Source organism: Impatiens glandulifera, chromosome 8 (assembly GCF_907164915.1).
Source record: "Impatiens glandulifera chromosome 8, dImpGla2.1, whole genome shotgun sequence".
In the NCBI taxonomy this organism is placed as follows: Eukaryota; Viridiplantae; Streptophyta; class Magnoliopsida; order Ericales; family Balsaminaceae; genus Impatiens; species Impatiens glandulifera.
This window is the reverse complement of record NC_061869.1, coordinates 3,393,693-3,409,859: the sequence shown is the minus strand read 5'-3', so window position 1 is coordinate 3,409,859 and position 16,167 is coordinate 3,393,693. Positions and strand designations below refer to the sequence as shown.

General features: G+C 29.3%; 4 protein-coding genes across 5 annotated transcripts; all 4 read right to left on the bottom strand.

The window, feature by feature from the left end:
• Positions 1-758: 758 nt before the first annotated feature.
• LOC124911905 (F-box protein SKIP19-like) lies at positions 759-3,985 on the bottom strand. Of its 2 annotated transcripts, none has more exons than XM_047452436.1 (3): positions 3,499-3,985; positions 2,018-2,673; positions 759-919 (listed from the first exon to the last, which is right to left on the bottom strand). In XM_047452436.1, the coding sequence occupies exons 1-2, from the start codon at positions 3,903-3,905 to the stop codon at positions 2,034-2,036; spliced, it is 1,047 nt and encodes a 348-aa protein (XP_047308392.1). In that variant the 5' UTR covers positions 3,906-3,985; the 3' UTR covers positions 759-919; positions 2,018-2,033. The 2 variants fall into 2 exon arrangements, with proteins under 2 accessions (XP_047308392.1, XP_047308393.1); XM_047452437.1 differs by having other exon boundaries at positions 759-913.
• A 3,331-nt stretch (positions 3,986-7,316) lies between these two features.
• Positions 7,317-8,619, bottom strand: LOC124912697 (putative F-box/LRR-repeat protein 23). Its single transcript, XM_047453346.1, has 2 exons — positions 8,303-8,619; positions 7,317-7,815 (listed from the first exon to the last, which is right to left on the bottom strand). The coding sequence occupies exons 1-2, from the start codon at positions 8,617-8,619 to the stop codon at positions 7,317-7,319; spliced, it is 816 nt and encodes a 271-aa protein (XP_047309302.1).
• A 1,393-nt stretch (positions 8,620-10,012) lies between these two features.
• Positions 10,013-11,695, bottom strand: LOC124912696 (putative F-box/LRR-repeat protein 23). The gene is made up of 2 exons (XM_047453345.1): positions 11,319-11,695; positions 10,013-10,664 (listed from the first exon to the last, which is right to left on the bottom strand). The coding sequence occupies exons 1-2, from the start codon at positions 11,693-11,695 to the stop codon at positions 10,013-10,015; spliced, it is 1,029 nt and encodes a 342-aa protein (XP_047309301.1).
• Positions 11,696-12,801: 1,106 nt separating this feature from the next.
• On the bottom strand, positions 12,802-13,167 carry LOC124912695 (putative F-box/LRR-repeat protein 23). The gene has a single exon (XM_047453343.1). The coding sequence runs from the start codon at positions 13,165-13,167 to the stop codon at positions 12,802-12,804; it is 366 nt and encodes a 121-aa protein (XP_047309299.1).
• Positions 13,168-16,167: the final 3,000 nt, after the last annotated feature.

Here is a 16,167-nt window from a genome sequence, read left to right as displayed (position 1 = left end):
TCATTTTAACTAGATCATAAAAATACATTAAAACACCCCACCAAGGTAGCCCAATAGTAAGAGTCGACTTAAGATACTAAAATGTCACGAATTCGAATCCATCAGACAAAATTTGACTCCATGACTGTCATGCTAGTTCTCTTTAATTTTCTCAAAAATGCTTATGTTTTATATTAATGAAAATATTTATAGTTTAATTAATTGATCTGTATAAAAACAAGCTACATTATTGTAACATAAATATATATAAACAAAAATAATGAGCTCATTTAAAATCAGTTTTATATTATTCTGTTTTTTCTTAAAAGTTAAATATTAGTCTTTTAAATTATGTTTCAAATCAAATTAAAAAAAGTTCATTCTTTTTAAACTAATTTAGTTTATTGTTTAAATTTAATTATTTTTTTTTACTTTTATATCTTAACAAAAGAAAAGATCACCAAAAGGAATTCACCATTAATTTGATGCAAGGAACTTACCAATTTCAAACATAAACTTTCTCACAGAGTCTCAAAATCATCAGTAGAGTGCTAATGAACCAGATAAGTTTATTCTAAATCACTACCTTAAGATCAAGTGATTATAGGTTTAAGATAAACATGCAAAAAGACAAATATAGATCGAAAAAGACAAAAAAAACTATCAATAAATATCCAAGATACCATTTTCTTTTTATATGGTGAGAAGAAACATTTGAAACTCAGAGGATCAATGAAGAGCAAACTTGACACAAAGTAATTGAATTCAACTGAGTTTGAAAGAGAAAACTTAAAAACCAAAAAAAGTTCAAAAGTTTTCACATCACATCTTATGTACATATTCAAACGTTTACTCGACATAGTAACTTAATGATAATGGCGGTAAGCTGTTATGCTAGCCTCCCCTAGGGATTAGTCGAGCTAAACCAAAAACCCTGATCCTGAACAAACAAGCAAACAAACAAACAAAAAGTTATATCGAGCTGAAACATTAACAAAGCCAACATGTATTATGTATTATCAGTAGCCAACTCTACCCAATGATTAGAATTGTTAATTCTTTTTATATAATCTTTAATGTCTAAGGTGAATAATATATAATACATGTTGGTTAGGTTAATGTTTGATTTAAATAACTTACTAATCAGAATCAATAATCTACTCAAATCACATCATTCATATTATCAACTAAATATTAAAATATCTTATTTAAAAAAACATTACATGAATGGCTTTCTACTAAAATACCTATCAACATAACCTATATCAAACAACGTTATTTGGCAATAACCACTTCGTTATTCAAATAACCCTGAATCAAACCAATCCTAAAAATTTCTTGTGAATGGGCAAACATGGCCAAATTCTTTAGTGGCGCCATCAATTGGGATACAGAGTATTAGTTTTGTCTTTAGTTTATTACACAAGAAAAAATCACCAAAAGGAATCCACCATTAATTTGGTGGAAGGGACTTCCAGTCCCATCTATATATAACAGTGTAAGGGGCTGTAGTAGGGTCTCAAGACTCAATAATTTGACACAAAAAGCTGATCTTACTTTTGTCCATAGATGAGTAGAAGTATGCTGTTCATACAACACAACCCATATATCAATTTCTCTCCAAATATTCTTCATTTTTCACTCATCTAATAAATGAAAAGACATAAGCAACAGCTTAAGCAAGTCAGTCACCTATATTAACACTAAACACAAGCTTAACAGTAAAAAAAGAAGGGACTTGAAATATACCATAGCAAAAATATTATTATTATTTTTATGAAAAAAATACCATAGCAGAATACTGATAAGTAAACTTAGTTAAAAAACATATACACTACAAAATATTTAGAGTGCTCCAAGGGGGAAATGAACCACAGAATCCACCTACTACTACAACATATGTATGTACATCTTCATAAGTGAAGAATGTTTTTCACGTAAACATAACTCTATGTACATCTAATGGTTTTGGCTAAATGAATAAAATAGAGGCAACATTATATAAAGGATGCAGAAATGAAATATTTAGTGTGCGTACCTATTTCATTTTTCCTTCATAAGAAGTCTACATCGGAGACATTCTCATTGTCATCAAACGAATCATATCCTAAAGAGGCGTAGTCTTCATCATCATCGGTTACTAGGTCTGTATCAGAAAATCCAGGAAGATAATCATCATCATATGAATTATAGCCACATCCTTTGTAAACTGTTGCGTCGAACTCATAATCAGAAGTAGAGTCATCTGGAAGGCGGAGTGCCTTAATGGATGAAGAACATCTTTTGCCCAATGGACCAGATAAGTTTATCCCAAAGCACTGTCTAAGATCAAGTGATTCTAGATGAGGGCAAGCGTCGAGAATGGCTTCCAAGCCTTCGTTCGTCATTTGATTCCCAAAGAGGCTAAGGTGATGCAACTGAGGCATTGTTCTTGAGATAGCAAGTGCGTCAACATTGAGATCAACTTCATCCTCATCAGAATCCATTAGAGGCAACACAACCCCTTGTTGATTATATGTCAGTGATTTCAAACTCGGGCAGCTGCGCCCAACATTTTCAAGACCTACATTTGTAATGTTCCCAAAATAAATATGAAGTTCTTCCATATATGGTAGTTTTTTAGCAGCTTCACTTATTCCCTCATCTGAAATGGCCCAGCACAGTACTATTCGAAGACGTCTCAGCTGATTTGTACTGAATAGAAAGTCAATGTAAGTTCCCCAAGGGCCCAAACAAGCAGCAAGTCAAACATGTCTCATGAACAAAATAAAAAAGACAAAATAGAGATTCAAAAGGACCTTCTGGTCACAAAAACCTATGAATATACAATTTTCTTATTATTTGGTGAGAAGCAAAGGATTATCAATATGAAGGACTGATAGACTGATTTGGTTGCTGGCATTTCTCTGGCCTATTCTTGACATGAATACAATGATGCACAACAATAAAACAGTAAAAATATAGAAAATCATGTTTAAGAAAAAGATAGTTAAAAAAAAATACTATATAGTCTATAATAAGCCAATCAAATGAAAAAAAAGACCCAATTGCTGCTTTCAGATCCTCTTGTCCACCCTAAAGATGTAATTGATATGCAATTTAAGCAAACCAACATCATTCAAAATTGAGTTTGATCTTTCCTCAATCCACCAGGAGATGGAAGACTATCTTAAACTAGGAACAGGAAGATTCGTTATGAACTCAGGACAATACACATTATGTTTAAGACTTCTATAAGATTAAGTTCCTTTCATTTGACAGTATTTCATTACAAGTTCGAAGTGACTGAACTAGATATTGTTAACTCATTTTAGCTTCATTCAATTAGACTAAAGAACAAATATTCTTGTAAATTATTCTGACATTAGGATTTACCCATATAAATTAGTACTAAAACTCATTTTCATTACAATTCGTTCAATAATTTACAAAGACAAATACTGCAAAGTTCTAATTACAGAAATTTACCACATGAATATGAGTTTATAGGATATCTATAAGGGAGAATCATCTATATACCTGTCAGTAATATACTTGAGTAGATCGTTATTACCGAAATACTCAAGGTTAATATCAAGCAATTGACCACAGCTTCGATCTATAGCGTGCTTGGTCATTTCAACAAGATCATAAGGCATGTCCTGGAAATCACCGGTGTTACGCATGTCGATGGATCGCCACAACGTAGGATCTTTGCAGATTTTACGCCAAGAGACGCATACTTTCTGGATATTCTCCAGTATGTCAATTGTCCCAACCTTTTGAAGCATAGCTATAGTGACATCTCGCGGAAGATCTTCCAGCCAGTTTCGAGTTTCAGCCAGTTCTTTTCCTGGACGGCGCTTAACAGCAGACGACGACGCCTCTTTCTCCGACCAACGATATGGTTTTCTTCCCTGACCGTGAGATCGGGAAGATGACGCCATTCAGAAGGAGAATCATACAAAGAAATGAGAGAGATAGAGTGAACGGTTGCTTTCTTTTAGAGAAAATTTTAGGGTTTTCTCTCAAGATTCTCCACTATCCATCTCATATTTACCTAAATAGCCCATGAGAGTTGCTTGAGTTTTATTTTATTTATTTTTTTAATAATTTTAAATTTTATTTTAACAAATTACTTAATTTATTAATTAAAACATTTTATTTTATTAAATTTTAATTTTAAATATATATATATATATAATGAGAACTAAGTGACAAAAACATCGTTCTTCGTCATCCCCAACTCAATCGGGGAATTTGAGAAGATGACCCTCAAAAATGGGTGAAATGCGGAAAGTGCCGAGGATAAAAAAAAAGTGTTGGTGACCCATTTTACTGTTTTTGGACGAAAATGCCCCGTCAGGCAACCTGAGGTTGCGTGATGCAATTTTTTATTTTTTTATTTTTCAAAAATTTTTAATTATGAATTTTTTTTGAACGAAAATGCACCAGTTGCGTTACGCAATCGCGAGACGAAAATTTTTTTTTGAAAAAAATAAAATAAAATTCGGTTGCGTCACGCAAGGGTACAATTGTCATTAAAAAAAGAGGGTCACCAGCGCTATTTAAATTATGCACTCACACAATCGGTTATTCCCCCTATCAGTGGGGTCATCTCCTCAAATTTCCCACTCAATCAAGATCGAATCGAAGCACAATTCCAAAAAGTACCAGCAAAACATGATCAGTCAATTACCGATGATGCCAATAACGAAAACTCAAAGGAAACAAGACAAAAACCAAAACCACACATGAAACATGCTCATGACCAAGCTGTCAAAATCGAGAGTTTACGTAAAATCGTTAGTTAATTGTAAGCTCGTAAAATCTAGAGTTTACATGAAATCGTAAGAGTTTAATTTGAAAAAATAATAGTTATATATTTTTATTATTTATATATATAGTTAAGTATTTTATACTTATGCAATTTAAAAAAATTATATACTTTAATATAAAATTAATTAAAATAATAATAATAAGCACATATCACTATGAAAACTTATACTTACAAAATTAATTATATTAATTAATTAATTTAAATAAATAATAACTTTATATTTTAATTTTTAAATATAAATTTGTTTTTTAAGTAAAATAGTATAAAATTGTAAATTCGAAATTATTTATAAATTCTTAAAATCGTAAAATCTTATTATCGTAAATTTAAAATCGTAAAAGTATCTATTTAAGAGTTTACTTAAAATCAGACTCGTTAACTTAATGTGAAATCGTAATATCGTAAAATTTAAGAGTCAACTCGAAATTTTAACAGTCTTACTCAGGACTAACTCTCCCATCGTATTAACTATCAAAAAGCCATCTAGCAAACTGGAACAAAACGGCTAAAAACCAAAGCAATAATAACCTATTTGGAACAAAAGGGTTAAACACATTTTCATAATACAAAAGGGGCGGCCAAATGCAATCTCAAAACCTTTTATAATCTCGTCTAAAAGATGCACGATGCATCTTGATTTCCGCGAGAGTGGTAAAAAAATCTATTAAAAATTATGTTGGCTCTACTTCTATTCTCAACTATCCTCATTGTCCACCAAATGATAAATCCAACGATTTTACATTGATCCACCAACTTGGACCAAAAATCGTTGATGGTCCTTGCATAACCCAATTAATTTTGAGAATGCTCCAAAATAAACTCCAAATAGGTTCAACATAAAAGCAATAAAAGAATATGTGAATCAGTCTCCTCCGCCTCCCTACATAAATGACACATACTCACTGTAACTATCCTTTTAGATTGATGTTTATTATCCTTAAGAATACCACCATCTTATCCTCAATGGAGGACACACCTTTCAAAGAAATAAATTTTGGTACCATTTAGCTCTGATTGATTTAATGATTCATACTATTTTTTTACGCTAAATTGATCAGACTTTTTTCACACCATCCTATCATCAATGGTAGGGTTCAATCTTATCCCTTTGATTTGATGAATCAGTTTTCTAACATCTATTTTTCTCGTTGTTGAGTCTACGACGAAATCTAATATTAGCATTATAATTATTAACCTTCTGAACATGTCTATAATATTATTTTGAATTTAATTGTACTCCTAACACAGGGTGATAAACTCTTTTGCCATGCTACTATTTTCGCACCAATTAAAATGTAAAAAAACTAATAGAATTACCTTTACCCACCCACAACGAATCTCAGATTTCACAAAGATGTCTCAAATTATTGATAATCTTTTTCCACAACTCACTTTCATTCTTGGATTTCTATAAGTTGTCTCCAATTATTGATAATTCTTTTCAACAACCCATATTAATTTATAGCGTTAACCTTCTTAGTGAACCTATTAGACTAATCATTTTCGTATTACTTTGAATAACATTTGCCTAAATGCTCTTTTTTTTTGCCGCATACCTCCAACATCGCTTAGACAAAAAAATTTGTTGAAAAAACATGTCCATAATTCCATAGGAAGTCTTGCTCCATCTAACTAAATGAGTGATATTAGAATCGATTAATCCTCATAGGAAGTCTCTCTCAGTCTTTCGATTTTCTGTCATCGTTCTAGGGAGACTAAAGATAGACATCATATACGTTGGTAGAGACGCGAGACAATTTTTTTTATATATAGAGAACAATTTGTTCTTTTACATTCCCAACTTGATGTCAATTTTATTTATAATCGAGTTCTAGATATTTGGGCTCCTAGCATGAGCCCCAAATGGTAATCCAAGAGTAGGTTGTCGACCTTGAACACATCCTGAAGCCCAGAACTTCAACTAAACAAACCTGCACATTAGGATTAAATGAACATATATAATTTCAGACTTGTCAAGTTCACTTTATGACCCAAGCAAACTTTAAATTTGTTCAATTTTTTCAGGTTTTGAAAATTGTCTATAGTCTCCAACATGCAAAGAGAATCGTCATTTTCAGAGTGCAAAAATGGAATGGAAGATATTGAAAATTGAAAATCTCCAACATGCAAAGAGAATCGTCAATTTTTTCAGGTTTTGAAAATTGTCTATATTGTTTTTTTTATAAAATATGTTTCATATGTAAAAGATATGATAAAAGGGTTAAAACATGAAAATAAGTCTCATTATATTTATCTAAAAACATGTTAATATATCAATAATTGTTCAATGTGTAAAAGACATACAACCCAATCTAAATAAACCAATTAAGCTAAATTCAAACATAAACAGCTATGAGATCATGCATGTTTATCTAAAGCTTAAACATCTGTTTTCAATTAAAAAGGACTAGCTAGCACCAAAACTAGCTAGTGACAAAATATCACATGAAACCTAAGTGGCAAATGATTCAGAAACTAAAAATTTAAGTCATGAAAGTTGTAGTTAGAACCATCATCATCATCGTACGTAACGGTAATCATCATCATCATCATCAGTGTCGTATAGTCGATTAATTGATGAGCCATACTGATAATCAGCAATAGAGTCATTAGGGAGGAGGAGTGTCTTAATGGAGGAAGAACACCTTAAGCCCAATGGCATACCATACAAGTCTAATTTAAAGCACTCCCTAAGATCAAGTGATTCTAGATGAGGACAACCATCAAGAATAGCTTCAAGATCTCTGTTCGATATCTGATTCCCAAATAGGCTAAGGTGACGCAACTCAGGCATACTTTTTGCTATAGCAGTTGGAATAGAACGCCCTTGATGATCAAATGTGAGTGATTTCAGTCTAGGACAATTGCGTCCGATATTTTTAAGCCCGGCATTGGTGATGTTTCCAAAATAAATGTGTAGTTCTTCCAAGGATGACATGTTTTTAGTAGCTTTACTTAATCCCTTGTTCGTCACTTTCTTGCACGATACAATTTGAAGGCGTTTCAACTGATTTTTCCTAAATAAATATAAAGCAAACAATTACTAACATATGTGATTATTATTATAGTATTGAAATGCTTGTAAGATGAAAGACCCAAACATTCAAAGCTAGCTAGGTTGATATTCGAAAAAACAACATTCATTCAGATCGAATTTGCATATTACTTATTAGGATAGGCATAAGTGATAAGACAAATATGATATGCGATTCTTTCATTTGATAATATTCCATTAGAATTAGAAAAAACCAATTATTCAATGTATTACCTTCATTGATTTGATTCAAAGGATATTAACAAATTCTTCAATAATTTACTAACAGAAACACTGTTTTCTGCAATTCATATCAAAAAGTACAATTTTTTATGACCATGTATCTATTATATATATCTTGCAAAATTGATTTCAGCCCATCTTTATAAACACAACAACAATATATATAGATCATAACCATCATTATATATGCCATTAGCTTGAACCATAAATACAAATAATAATCATACCTGTAAGTAAGGTATTTGAGGATATCTACATTAAAGTGTTTCTCCAGTTTGATATCGATCAACTGACCACAACTTCTGTCAATTGCGTGCTTGATCATATCGTTCATGACATATCTTGTCCGGTTTATTCTCGTAGTACTGCAACAGGTTATAATATGATAAGAGTAATTGCTATGCATGTCAATGGACCGCCACAATGCAGGATCTTTGCAGATATTCCGCCATGAGCGACACACTTTCTGGAGATTCAACAGTATATCAACCACCCCAACCTTTTTCATTATCAACATGATGATATCTTCAGAAAGATTTTCCATCTTAATTAGTTTTCTCAATTACTTCTTTTTTTCCGACTGATCAGTTTAGAAGAGAAAGGTCATGAAGACTATATCCTATGTATTCATATAAATATATATTAATAATTTACCTTAAATTAAGGAAGTTATACAAATAATATAATTAAAATATTTTTCAGTTCATAAATCATTTTAAATTTGTAATTATTTATTTTTCTTAAATAAAAATATTTGGGCACATATATATTTTTTATTTTATAAATTTGAATTAATTTAAATTTGTTTCAAATATAAATGAATTTTAATTTGATTGAAAAGTGACGTGATTGGTTCAAATATGGAAATGATAATAAGAATGAGATTGATGGCGGCTGGCTAGATGTGTAATTAATTAAACGAGATTCAAGTAAAATATATGCTAAAAAAAGATGAAGTCAAAACTAAATTTATTTTCTATAAATACTGTTATATCTATTAATTTTCGTTCATTAATATTTAACAAAAACAACATATTCTCAATTACTTAAAAAAAAATAATGGAGAGATGGGAGGACAAGGAATACAAGGGAGTCAAAATAAATATTAGAATAAGTTTTATTCCTCCCAATTTTGAGGGATTGAAAGAGTATAAGAATTCATTAGATTTAAGTAAAAAATAAGTTAAAATAATAAATTATAATTTCAAGCTTATTTTAAAAGATGAAAAAAGAAGTTAAATAGAATACTAAAAAATCATTTATCATTTTAAATTTAATAAAATTATACTCTTATTTAATATATCTCACAAGTTCTTCACTCTCTTCTTCTTCATTGATATAGAGTTGTTAAATTTTTAATTTTTTTCTATTAAAAAATATTATTAATTATTTTTTATTTAATATATTAAATTATAATTTAATATAATAAATTTTATTAACTAATATAATTAATATATAAGAGTATAATAAATTGAATATTTATATTTTGTTAATTCAATTTTTTATCTATAAATATTTAAATTTTCTTAATTTTTAATTTATTAAAAACTACCTAAGATTAATAAAAAAGAGATTAAAATTATTATTAAAAATTATAATATATATTGAAGAGCATAAAAAATAACTTATCATATGCAACTTCAATTTATAGCATTCTCTAAATTACTGTAATAAGTTTAAAAAATAATTAAAAATTAAAGAAATAAATGTTAAAAGAATAACTAGAAGATTAAAGAAATAACTTGAATTGGAAAGATGCCTAGAAACTTATAGTTCTAATTATTTCTCAAACAGTTTCACGTTTGAAGTTTCACATTTTTCAAACGTTCATAAATAAGTTTTTCTAGGCAGTCACACAAATTACAATATAAAACAAAGACGGTCCTTGGAAAAAGTAAAGGTACAAAAACAACATAAACAAAACATTTAGAATAACTCTAATCTCCACCGCCACTACCTCCTCTGCCTCTACTAACATTCTCACCTAAGAAGTCGTTGATCCTGTATTCACCATAATTTTCGGTATGATAATCATCTTCACCACCGATATAGAAATAACCTTCATTACCGATATGGATAATTTGACCATCTAAAGTTGATGAGTCGAATTCATAATCATCGGTACAGTCATTAGGGGGGCGAAATCCCTTTATGGAAAAACATTTTTCACTCAATTCATAACATTCCTCAAGTTCAACTCTAAAGCATTGCCTAATATCAAGTGATTCAAGATGAGGACAAGAGTCGAGTATAGCTTCCAAACCATCGTTATACATTTGATTTCCAAATAGGCTAAGGTGACGAAGCTCAGGCATGCTTCTTGCTATAGCAAATGCTTCATTACTAAAATTGTGTCCATCGTCTTCATCATAATCAAAATATACAGGAGGAAACATACCTTGTTTATTATATGTCAAAGATTTCAAACCTGGGCAATTGCGACCAATAAGTTCCAGACCTACATATGTGATTTTCCCATAATAAATGTGAAGCTCTTCCAAGTATGGCAACTTTTTAACAGCTTCAATTAACCCCTCATTGAAAAGGTTCAAGCACTTTACAAGTCGAAGACTTCTCAACTGATTTCCCCTAAATATACAAGCTCTCAAGCATGGTTAGTGTCAGTTCGACAAACAACTAACAAGTAAAACTCACATATTATAAACAAACTTTAAGAGACAAATATAGATCCAAAAAGACTTGTTCATAAAAAACCTAATATATATATATAAGATACTATTTTCTTGTTATTTGATGAGAAACATTTAATTATTAACATTTTAGAAGTTGAGAACTCTTTTGGTCTATCATTGACACATTGATATTGAATATAATAATACACAGTAAAACTAATATTAAGAAATTCATATTCACAAGGAAACAATTAAAACCTAATTGCTGCTTTCAGGTCCTTTCTCCAAACAAAAGATGCAATAGATAAAAATATAAAAATCAACCAACAAATATAAATAAATAAAATTACATGTCTATAAACATGAGAAAAACAAGGTTATTCAAAAATTCATTCAAGAAAATCATTAGAACTTGTATTGCATTAGGGTACAAGCATTCTAAGGTAAAAAATGAAAGACAAAACATTTAAAGGTCATTCAAAAGTTCTTCCTAAGATTTAATGATAGAATGATTATAATATTTATGAGATAGTTTAGGATTTTTTCTTATAATAATATTTCACTAGAATTAGAAAAAAAAACCCAACAATAATGATTTATTCATGAATACCTGTTAATAAGATGCATAAGAAGATATTCACTTCCAAAATCTTCAATCTTGAGATCAATCAATTGGCCACGGCTCCTGTCAATTGCATTCATGGCCATCTTAACTATATTGTTGCTCGTGTAGGGGAGATCCTTGATGTTTTGAATGTCAATGGAGCGCCATAGTTTAGGGTCTTGACAGATTCTATACCAGGAGATACTTACTTTCTGGATATTCATCAGCTTGTCAATGGTCCCAACCTTTTGCAGAATCTCCAAAGAGATATCACGCGGCAAGAAGTCCACCCAATTTCCAACCTTCATTACTTCTTTACTCGGGCGGAGAGTCAAAGAAGAGGACTCCGCCGCCGAACGGAGAGAATGAGAAATTGATAACATTATTCACCAAAACTAGGGCTTTTGAGAGAAAGAAGCACGTATATATATAAATCAAGAAAAAAATATTATTTTATTCAGTTCATTTGTGTGATTGGGTGATTTGGTCGGTGAGTTCCTTTTCTTTTATTTATTTATTTATATCAAATAAGTTTATCAATAAATAATGGCCGTTTAGGCCGTTTAGATAAGGGTTTTTAAATAAAAACTTGTTATTTAAATAATAATAATGAATGATAATTTTAAGGAGATATAAATATTTTGTATATAAATACTTAAAAAATATTAATATATAATGATAAAATAAAAAATAATAATTTAAAATATATAATATTTTAGTATTTTGGTTAATAAATTAAGTGATACAATAAATGAGACGGGAGAGATAAAATATTTTTTTTTTGGATTTAGTTATTCATGAACTAATTAAGTTTTGAAATAAGTTATTTAATAATAACAATATTTAATTTTTTATAATTGATATAGTTATAATATTTTAATTAATAAATTAAATAATTTATTAATATATATATATATATATATATATATATATATATATATATATATATATATATATATATATATATATATATATATATATATATATATGATTGGATGGTTTGATTTTATGTAAAAATTTCAACAAAAAAACATCAAGCTCTAAATGTTTTATAAATAAATGTTTCATGTATTAATATTATGATCATGATTGATTGAAGCTTACAACCTAGTATTTTTTTTAATATATTAAGTTTTAGCAGTTCTGATTATTTATTTAGCAGTTTCACATTTTCAAACATGCATATTATAAGTTTTTCTAGGCAGTAAAACAAATTTCAACACAAAACAAAGATAGGTCCTTGCAAAAAGTAAAGGTACAACAAAAACACAATCAAAACATTTAGAATAAATCTAAACTCCAAGCCTCCATTACCCCGCTACATGAAGGAATGTTCAAAGGAGCCGAAATCATGATAAGGTTCCGTGTTGAGAATGCATGAGTCGAATTTGAATTCATAATCATTAGTACAGTCGTGAGGGTCGCGGAGTCTTTTTATGGAAGAACATTTTTTACTCAATTCACAATCCACAAGTTTAACGCTAAAGCACTACCTAATATCAAGTGATTCAAGATGATGGCAAGAGTCGAGGATAACTTGAAGACCATTGTTCGACATCGGATTCTCAAATAGGCTAAGGTGACGCAGCTCAGGCATGCTTCTTGCTATAGCAAATGCTTCCTCATTTTCAGACTCATATTCATGAAACATACCGTTTTGATTAAATGTGAGTGATTTCAATCCCGGACAGTGGCGACCAACAAATTCCAAACCTGCATGTGTGATGTTGCAAAAATAAATTTGAAGCTCTTCCAAGGATGACAAGTTTTTAACAACTTCACTTAATCCCTCATCAAAAATGTTCAAGCACGCTACAAGTCGAAGACTCCTCAACGGATTTCTCCTAAATACCATCTCAAGTCCGGTTAGTATTAGTTCCCCAATCAACCAACAAGTAAGACTCACCCAACATAAACAAAATGTAAGAGACAAATATATATTCAAAAAGACTTGTTGTTCATAAAAACCTAACAATATATAAGATACTATTTTCTTGTTATTTGGTGAGAGACATATAATTATCACTTTTGGCCTATCATTGATATGGATAATGAATATAACAATACACATTAATAAAACAATAAATAATATAAAGAAAATTCATATTCATATGGAAAAGATTAAGACCTAATTGCTGCTTTCAAGTCTTTTTGTCCAAACAAAAGATGCAATATACAATTTAGGCAAACCAACTGTTAATATTGAAAATCATAAACAAGAAAATTCAAATAAGTGCTAATTTTTAAAATTAAAGGAGAATGACACTCCACGTACACGATTCCACTTAAACTCAAAACGCTTTCAGATAAAATCGAACCCATGATATTTTGATATTTTGGTTACTTAGATGAGTGATAAGTGCTAATTTCTATTAAATATAAAAGTTAAACATGCCTCATATATAATAATGAATTTTTTTTACATGTCTATAAACATGAGAAAAACCAAGTTATTCAAAAGAAATCATTTATAATGCAATGCTGGTCTAGGGTAAACTTGACAAGTTCATAGGTTAAGTCAGACCAAGATAATTCTAGGTGCAATCCATCAAAGAAAATAAAATAATTAGTAAACTTAAAAGGTTAAAGCTAATTCAAATATAATTAGTAAACTTAAAAGGCTAAAGCTAACACAATAGGCCATAAACAATATTTTTCTAATTTATTATCTATAAAAAAATCAATCATTTAGGAATAAAAGTTAATAATTTATATCTAATAAGTAAAAACAATTTATCAAAAGTGTTGTGTTTGATATTTGTTAAATTAAATAAAAAAAATGTCTATATCGGTCACTCACTACATCAAACTAGAATGGATGGGAAAAACACAATATACATCAAGCTAGAATGGATGGGAAAAACACAATATCCTTTCACGTCTATTCATATAATTTATGATTCTTTTCTTTGCAATTTAGAATTAGAAATAACCAACAAAAATAACCTTAATAAAAAAAAGGTTAAGTTATCATATTCTTCATTGCATTCTAAGGGTACTCATGCTTCAAGAATGAAAGACCAAACGATTAAAGGTCATTCAAAAGTTCTTCCTAATAAGATTCATGAGCACAAGACAATAATATATGCCCTTTCATAAACATACTTTAGGATTTTTTTCTTTATAACCATTAGATGGAAATATAATATCTATGGGGGAGAAGATTCTTATACCTGTTTGAAAGATGCACGAGGAGATCGTCACATCCAAAATTTGCGATTTTGAGATCAATCAATTGTCCACAGCTCCGGTCAATTGCATTCTTGGTCATCTCAACTAGATCTGTGGGGTAGAGACGCATGAGGTTTTTAATGTCGATGTAGCGCTGATTTTATGCCACGAGTGACATACTATTGGGATAGTGTTCAGTATTTCAATGATCCCAACCTTTTTCATTATCGTCAAAGAAATATCGCGCGGCAAGAAGTCCACCCAGTTCCGAGCCTCGATTACTTTTTTTTCCGGGCAAGGAGTAATAGAAGAGGAGTCCACCGCCGAGCGGAGAGAACGAGAAGTCGATAACATTATTCAGAAAATCCTATTAGGGCATTTGAGAGAGAAGTATTTATATATAAACGAGAAAAATATTATTTTAATCAGTTCATTGGGTGATTTGGTCGGCGTGGTCTTCAATCAATAAATATAAAATGAATCTGAACTGATGGTGGAGTCATAATTCAAAATTTATCCAAATTAAAAATATTTTAGAAGCTCAAAATTTACAATTTTTATAAATATAATATTCATCCAGTATTATTTTTTATTCGACATTGTCTAGATTTTCATATTTAAATGCTGAATGATCATATTTTAATGTAAATTTGTCTAATTTAATGATTAACCTAATATCACCGTATAAAAATATGTAATCCATGATTTCGTTAAAAGATAGTTAATTATTTTTTATCAAACTCAACTATTTGAAATTTAGAAGGAAATTTTAGCTTTTTATCAAAAATAAATGTATTTGTTTCGATGCTAAAATAATGAAGGATTGTCAATCATTGCGTTAAAAAAGATATAATACTACTTTTTCTTTTTTTTTTTGAAAATTTAAAATTAAGAAACTTCTTAAATTTTAAGATTCTTAATATTATATATTAGATACTAAGAAAATTAGTATCGAAACACGAAAAATATAAAAATAAGACACAAATTGATATAAGATTGAATTATACAAACCTGATGAGAATGAATTTCAATCAATGTACAGTGGATTTAACTCTATACAAATTATAGAGACATAGTAGCTAATAAGAGAGAAAAATTCAAAATTTTTAACTAGGACTTAGGGCACCTGATTTGATTTTAGTGAAATTTAATAATATTAAGGTTTACTTAGGATAAATGTACCTAGTCCATGAGCTTATCCAATCAATTATTATTTTACTTTCATACAACAAGAAGAGTGAGTTGTATATTTTGGGCTTTGGTAAAAAAAATTATGGATTATATTTTTCATAAGTCTAGTTACAAAAAAATTAATAAAAAAAAAACATTTTTGATGAATGACTTCAGGATATATCAAATAATAAAAAATATTAATATACATGTTTTAAGAAATATATATTATATTGTTTAGAATAATAAAAAAGATAATAAATAAATCAAATACAAAATTATTTAAATATTTAAATACTTCACCATAAAAAAAATCAATATTTAAGTACTGCACCATAAATATTTTAATAATCTACCAAATCGTCATCAAACATATCCACTTTTTATATCCCCTAGAAAAAAATATTGTAATTTTGATTTCATTTCTCATTCTTTTAGAAGTTACTAATTCATAGTTAAAAGTTAAAACACATAAATATTCAATAATTTAAAAGAACATCAAAGAAAAAGGTTC